The 7,199-nt window shown below is 53.4% G+C and overlaps 3 protein-coding genes across 3 annotated transcripts in view; 2 read left to right on the plus strand and 1 right to left on the minus strand.

Moving 5' to 3' along the window:
- Positions 1 to 1,193: 1,193 nt before the first annotated feature.
- Positions 1,194 to 3,983, minus strand: PTSG_10106 (uncharacterized protein; the record flags this gene model as incomplete). Its single annotated transcript, XM_004988960.1, has 8 exons — positions 3,412 to 3,983; positions 3,027 to 3,107; positions 2,738 to 2,815; positions 2,304 to 2,557; positions 2,005 to 2,126; positions 1,738 to 1,809; positions 1,428 to 1,529; positions 1,194 to 1,238 (listed from the first exon to the last, which is right to left on the minus strand). The coding sequence occupies exons 1-8, from the start codon at positions 3,618 to 3,620 to the stop codon at positions 1,194 to 1,196; spliced, it is 963 nt and encodes a 320-aa protein (XP_004989017.1). The 5' UTR covers positions 3,621 to 3,983.
- A 198-nt stretch (positions 3,984 to 4,181) lies between these two features.
- On the plus strand, positions 4,182 to 6,079 carry PTSG_10107 (uncharacterized protein). The gene is made up of 4 exons (XM_004988961.1): positions 4,182 to 4,281; positions 4,527 to 4,611; positions 5,426 to 5,604; positions 5,870 to 6,079. The coding sequence occupies exons 1-4, from the start codon at positions 4,276 to 4,278 to the stop codon at positions 5,900 to 5,902; spliced, it is 303 nt and encodes a 100-aa protein (XP_004989018.1). The 5' UTR covers positions 4,182 to 4,275; the 3' UTR covers positions 5,903 to 6,079.
- Positions 6,080 to 6,270: 191 nt separating this feature from the next.
- The window catches only part of PTSG_10108 (Megf11), a 28,747-nt gene continuing 27,818 nt past the window's right edge, over positions 6,271 to 7,199 (plus strand). Inside the window, exons 1-2 of the mRNA XM_004988962.1 lie at positions 6,271 to 6,512; positions 6,808 to 6,947. Coding sequence (XP_004989019.1) covers positions 6,355 to 6,512; positions 6,808 to 6,947 — 298 coding nt within the window. The 5' untranslated portion in view covers positions 6,271 to 6,354. The remainder of the gene's footprint in view (positions 6,513 to 6,807; positions 6,948 to 7,199) is intronic.

The following is a 7,199-nucleotide window of genomic DNA, read 5'->3' on the forward strand; positions in this document are numbered from 1 at the left end:
AAGGGAACAAGTACATTGGCAAGTTGTGAAAGTCGCAACCAAGGAAAAGAACAAAGCAACCATTCTTTTGCTTTGCTTGTGCATTTTGGTTTTCGTCTTTCGTGGGCCAACAAAACGCGCCAGTCGTTGGCCAGCAGACCACTTGCAAGATGTTGCAGCCCATGTTTGAGCACGACTTTGATGTACGACTTTGATTGAGGATGACTTTCGAGGATTGCCACTGTTCACTGTTACGTTCATTCACTTTGGGGTCATGAGGCGCCCACTGTAAACAGCACTCCAGTTGTCTTCTTCGTAGGCGATGCATATGAATACGCAAAACCACACAAACACAAACACAAACACAAACACACACACACACACACACACAACGTGCCAGCGCGTTTTAAGCACAACCATTCGCCACAGCAATTCACACAACAAAAGACAGAACACGACAGACAACCAGACGCAGACAGACAAGTGTACAGTTATGATAAGGGGTCAGGAGGACGCTTGCGCCAGGTGAGTGGCACCAAGCCAAGATGCCAGTGGCCTACTACGGCAGCACGAACCCCGGCATGATCGTGGCGTCTAGTAGCTCGTGCTCGTGGGATAGTGGCACGGCACACGGCAGCGACGAGGACGACGAGGACGACGAAGACGCAGATGAAAAGGCGGCAAAACTGTGGAAACGACACGCACACACACACGGCAACAACAAGCACACGTACACAAACACACGGGCACAGTACAAGCAACGCATGAAGACACCAAGATAAGCAAGGGTGGGCTCGAACAAGGGGTGGTGTCATTATCAGTGGAACGTTTTCCAACCGTGCGTGTATGTGGTGGGGAAGAACGGAACGGGAGGGCTGCGAGAGACAGTGGAATACATGCGACACGTTACAGTACTCAACACAAAAAAGACACACAAGCAATCGTGGAATGGAGTATCGACAACAACAGCACAGACTGAACACAGACAAACGTAGGGCAAAGAGGGAAGGTTGCTTTGGGAGGCTAGTGTTGGGGAAAACAACGCGTGGGGTGGTGTGCGATTATCCAAAAGGGGGGTCAAGAGAAACTCAGAAACAGGCAAGCGTAAGTTCACGCAAGCAACCGAGAGGAGCACACACTGCCGGAACAACGGTACACCGTTGGGACAGGACAAGTCACACAGGTGACAGCAGCATGAGCGCGGCTCAAGTGCGCTAGAATTTACGGCCAACGGTGCCATACATGCTTTCTCGTCGAATCTGCATCAAGAATGGGAAGACGAGGAGGATAAGGAGAGCGGGGATGGGGGGTGGGGTCGGGTGTTTGAAGTGCAATGTCAGAAGACGTCAGGAGTGTAGTAACAGGTGTTGCGGGGTGGGGGTTGGCGTAGGCAGACGGGCAGATAGGCAGGGCAGAACACTATCCCGCGACACACGCACACAACGTACCGAGTGGTTGGCTTCGGCGGAAGCAAGGCTTGCACTGACGTTACCGCCATCTGTGAGGGCAAACTTGAAGAAGCCCTCCCCTCCAGGGCACCGCCGACCAGCCTGCAGATACAGACGAGGGTGAGAACAGCAAAAGGCGAGCAAAGAGTACAATGAAACAAGGAAGGGGGGGTGGGAGGCAAAGGGGTTGGAAAGCAAAGGGAGAAATTACGGAGCAAGGGAAAGAGAGGAAAGGGCACAAAGGCCAATCACAACACAAAAACAGAGAGCGCACACACACACACACACACACACACACACACACACATACCTCAATTTGGAAGGTCGTGTCGTCCTGAGAGTAGCCGCGCAAGGCAGTGATGGGCCAGTACTGAATCATGCGCTGCATTTGCGTGAAAGCACAAGACAAAGTGTGTGTGTGTGTGTGTGTGTGGGGGTGTGTGTTCGGGTGTGAGAATCAAGCAAAAGCGAGAAGGGCAAGGGTGAAAAGGTGCACGTTTACTTAAGAGCCGGTTGAGGGTCACCGTGACGACAAGCAGAGTCACACACACACACACACACTCTGCACACCGCACACCTTCGTCTCTGGGCTGCACATTTCCAGGTTTGGATAGACAATGCGCAGGATGATGGGGTCGCCGTTGTATGTGGCCTTGAACTCATTGCTCTCTTCATTGTCTGTCTGCTCCACCGCCTCGCCTGGGATGTCAGCGTGCATTTAGATACAGCGTGAGTGGAGTGTGATAAGTAAGGGGAAGGGGTTGCAAAGCTCATCACGCACACAGCTCTTCGCTTCTTCGATATGCCCACAACTCCAGATAACCCCCTCCCCAAAAAAAAAAAAAAAACGCTCCTTGGTGGTTGAGAGCGACTTACGGAGAGGGTTGAGCACCATCTGGAACGTGTCCTCGGTCTGCTCGTCCTCCTCAGAGTCATAGTCGACGCTGCCACCGAAGTCGTTTGAGCCAAGGAACCGTCGCGGCGGCGGTGGTTTGTCGCCTTCCGCGCTGAGCCTGCCGTTGGTGTGCCCCCTGTGGCTGCTGGTGTTGAAGGAGCGTGATGTGCCAGATGTGTCTTTGATAGACGCTGGCGTGGAGGACGACTTTGACGTGCTCTTGCCAATCACCTCCCTGTTCGTTGGCACGTTCACACGCGGACAGAATGGGTCAGCATGAGCAGACGAAAAGCGTTTTCTTCATCCGTGTCGCTTTGTACAGCGGCGACACACACCCACACCCACACCCACACACCCACACACACACACACACACACACACACACACACACACAGACACAAACAATGTGACTCACCGAATCGTCGTCAGCCACGCCCGCTTGTCCGAGGCATCGCCAGCGATGAAAAAGTACTTGCGGTCGTGTGTGCTCAAGCTGCATGTGCATGTGGATTAAGGCGGGCGGGGCCGAGTATGAGTGATTGAATCAGCCAAGCTGTCCGTCAAGGTTTGACGTGTGGGGCACATGCATAAAGCTTGCAGAAGAGCCAGCAACAAACAACAGCGCGAGCCCAGCTTGCGGCATAGCATCGGCGACGACAAAGGCGCGGGAGAAGAAATGGAAAGGAGTTGGGGCAGTAACTCACCAGAAAGTTGGCTGTCCACGATAGTCCACATCCTCTTCAATCTGCCAAACCTCTCTCAAATCCACACATCCCTTGAGTTCCCTGACAAGGCGCGCAAGTTGTAGGTGGCAGGAGGCAACAAGAAAAAGGAATTGGAAGGGGGGCAAAGTGCGTGCAAACAACAAGCAGAGGCATTCCATAAGCCACGCCAACTTGGCGTGTGAGTCATATCACTGTCAAGGTGTGTCCGAAGTGCGCACAGACATGCAGACAGATGGACACAGCCACAAACGCACACAGACAGGCACACAGACAGACACACGCACACACAGACATACATGCAGGCAGACACACACAGACAAACATGCAGACAGACACATGCACACACATACGGACAGATGCGTACCTCTGTGATGAGTCTGACCAGTACTCCAGGCGCTTGTTCTTGCGGAGAATAAAATAGCGGCGACGCCATCGGCACAGGGTTGGCTGGTTGATGCGCTTGAGCGGCGGCGACTTGATCATGTATCCATAGCGCATGACGGCAAACCCACCAGCGCTGCCGATAGGCGCGTCGTGGTGCTCGGCGTGTGCGGTTTGCAGGTGATCCGTCATGGTGGTGGTTGTGTATGGTGTGTGGCGTGTTGTGGTGTCAATGGGCCAAAGGGCAGGGTGGGGCTTGGCTTGTTATTGGTTGTGTTTGAGTGTCGAAGAACTCAGTGTATGTGTGTGTGTGTGTGCGTGCACTCGTGTGTGACGGCCAGAGGCTGACGATGATGCGATAATGATGCTGGTGCTGGTGATGGTGATGGTGATGGTGATTGAGAGAGAAGAAAGAGGTGCGAGCCGCCACACCCCAGCCAGAGAGCGAGAGGAGAGAAAAGAAAGTGGAAGCGGTCGTGACTCGCTCGTGCGCCAGCTTGCGTATGCCAAATCAGCGCCCACACTTTCTTTTTGTTTGTTTTTCGTGTGGGCGTGTGCGTGCGTGTGTGAGACGAGAGAAGTTGGGGCAAGAGGAGGGAGGACAACAGCGAAGCAACAAGCAAGCAAGGCAGCACACAAGCAAGACCTGTCTGTCCCGGCGCAAGAAAAAAGTCGAACGTGTGGGTAAGATTTCGTCAGTTGTTACGATTGCTTGCAAGCAATTTAAACACTCTTTGTGCTGTCGTCGGCGCCGTGTTTCGTTTTGTTATTGGAGGCTGAATTCAGGGACAGATACAGACCAGTGGACGAGCAAGAGAACGACAAGAAGGAAGGACAACACTGCACCATGCCAGTGAGTTGTGTGTGTGTGTGTGTGTGTGTGTGTGTGTGTGTGTGTGTGTGTGTGTGTGTGTGTGTGTGTGTGTGTGTGTGTGTGTGTGTGATGTGTGAGTGTGAGTGTGTGTGCGAGTGGGTGTGAGTGAGTGAGTGAGTGTGTGTGTGTGTGTGTGTGTGTGTGAAATTGCATGTGTATGGTCACTCAGGGGGTTGTTAGCACTTTGGCTTGTTCACCCACCGTGATCTGCCATTTCCTTGCAGCACTGCATCTTGCTCGTTCAGGCCAACAAGAGCCTGGCCTCGCGAACATACAGCGACTATGAAAACGTCAAGGAGGCCATGACAGGTGTGTGTGTGTGTGTGTTGTTGTGTTTGTGAGTGTGTTGTTGTGCGTTTGTGAATGTGGTTGTGCGAGTGAGTGAGTGAGTGTGGTTTTGTGCATTCGTCCTTTGACTGCTTTGTACGACCAGCATGATCCTGTCACATTGCACAGACACAGACACACACAGAAACACAAACACACACACACGCACAGGCACACACAGACACAGACACAGACACAGAAACACACACACACACACACACACACACACACACACACACACACACACACAACACACACACACACACTGGAAACTGGAAGATAGGTGGACGATTGTGAGAGGCGTAACACAAAAGGTAAAGGACCGATGGTCCATAAAGACGACGGTCTTCCCCGGTTCGCATGCGTCGCGTTGACCTGAGACTCTCCGGTATGGAACCTGTGCGTGTGCTCCAAGTGTGAGGTAATCGCAAAGGGCACACACGACCATAGATATTATAGAATATCTACAATCCCCTGCGTTGGTGCACGGCGCCCGAGACGTGAATTTCCGAAAAGCATTGAGACTGGCGTACCAGATCCATGATGGAGCAACGATCTCTCATTCTCCGGTGCCTATCACTACAGGTACATGAGCCCGTTAGCCTACGGGTCGACCGCCTACACACACACACACACACACACACAAACACACAGAAACACACACACACACACACAGAAACACAAACACACACACTGTCTCTCTGCGCCCCATGCACCAATGTCACGACCGCCCGCTCATTCAAATCACCCCCGGCCTCTACCACCACCACCACCACCACCACCACCACCACGACAGGCGTGTGCCAAATGTACGAGGCACATCTGCGCGAGGTGTACCCGACCAAGACACACATCCACTATGAGGTGGCAGACTTGTTCAGCTTCATCGACGCGTTGGCAGACCTCAGCTGTCTCGTCCTGCAACCAGACACACTCAACTACAAGCCCCACGACAAGGAGTGGATCAAAGCAAAGGTGCGCAACGTGCATGCGCTGTGTGCATGCGTGTGTGCGTGTGTGTGCGTGCGTTGGGGCAGAGGGACTGTCTTCACCGCCGGTGGTGTCATCGCTGTTGGCTGCGTGAGGCTTGTTGAAACAGTGAATGCACGAGTGTGTGTTGCACGTGTGGCATGTGTGGACTGTGTGGTTGTGTTGTTGTGTGGCACGCGTGGGCTGTTGGTTTATTTTGATGGTGCTGACATGATCTGACCTTGCGGTGTTACTTTCCCGCCACATGCAGGTGTATATGACATTGAAGAGCATGACGCAATAGGCTACCACGTCCATTGCTCTGTGTGTGTGCGCGTGTTGTGTGTGTGTGTGCGTGCGCGCGTGTGTGTAGTGGGGCGCAGTGTGACGTGTGGCATAGTGTAACGTGTGCTGTGCGTTCGTGTGCGTTCACGCGTTTGATGGTTCGAGAGCTAAGAAGAGGGTAAACAAGTGAAAGCCGGCCAAGAAGAACACTGTGAGGAAGGGGGGGGGGGTGACGAGACAGGCGAGCGAGCGAGCAAGGAAGCAAGAACAATAAGCACGCAAGCAAACGACCAAACGACCAAACGACCAACAGCAGCGGAGCAACCCAAACGATATCCCCTCTTGTCACATCAAGCAAGCAAGAAGCAAGTCATTTCTCTCCTCCTGCTCTCCTGCTGTCCTCTTTTTGCGTTTGTTTGGTTTTGCGCGCACCACCATCCACGACCGACTGTGCTTCTTTGTTTGAGAGTGATGATGCAGCAGGTGAGGGGTGCACGAGGTGTGCTGCGGCTGCTGCCACCGCTGCCCATGCTCGCTCTGCTGTTTGCAGGGATCGTTGCGTCCCTGCACTTGTGTGCACATGCCATTCCAACAACGCCGTGTCATCATGGCGCACTCACCTCCAGCAAGTCAGTGCGCATGTGCATGTGTGCGTGTGTGCATGTATGTGTGTGGGTGCATGTGGGTGCATGTGTGCATGTATGTGTGTGTGTGTGTGTGTGTGTGTGTGTGTGTGTGTGTGTGTGTGTGTGTGTGTGTGTGTGTGTGTGTGTGTGTGTGTGTGTGTGTGTGTGTGTGTGTGTGTGTGTGTGTGTGTGTGGGTGTGGGTGTACGTGATTGCGTGCACAGCCCCGTGAATACACGCTGGTGTATGGACACGCGGGAACGGACTTACCTTGTACGCGTCATCCACCAACATCTTAGATGCGAGTGTGACCCTGGCTGGAGCGGCGATGAGTGCAACGTGGTGAAACCAACCATGAAGACGTGCCAGGCTTGGAAAGCGGCGCTGGGCACCGACGCCAAGGATGGAGAGTACATCATCCACTCTGCCGCAGCCAATGGTAATGTGTGCGTGTGTGAGTGTGAGTGTGAGTGAGTGAGTGTGCGTGTGTGTATCCTGTTACTGTGACGTTGCATGCGTGGCACCATATCACGTCGACACCACCCCACGTGCCATGTGCCATGCGCTGCACGCCGTTTTTGACACAAACACACACACACACACACACACACACACACACACACACACACACACACACACACACACACACACACACACACACACACACACACACACACACACACACACACAC

The sequence above is a fragment of the Salpingoeca rosetta genome, assembly GCF_000188695.1.
Source record: "Salpingoeca rosetta unplaced genomic scaffold supercont1.32, whole genome shotgun sequence".
Lineage (NCBI taxonomy): Eukaryota > Choanoflagellata > Craspedida > Salpingoecidae > Salpingoeca > Salpingoeca rosetta.

Bases quoted from the DNA above. Each gene is read 5' to 3' on its own strand.
- PTSG_10107 (XM_004988961.1), top strand. The intron at 4,612-5,425 runs GTGTGTGTGTGT...CCACCACGACAG, and splicing joins CGTCAAGGAGGCCATGACAG to GCGTGTGCCAAATGTACGAG. The intron at 5,605-5,869 runs GTGCGCAACGTG...CGCCACATGCAG, and splicing joins AGGAGTGGATCAAAGCAAAG to GTGTATATGACATTGAAGAG.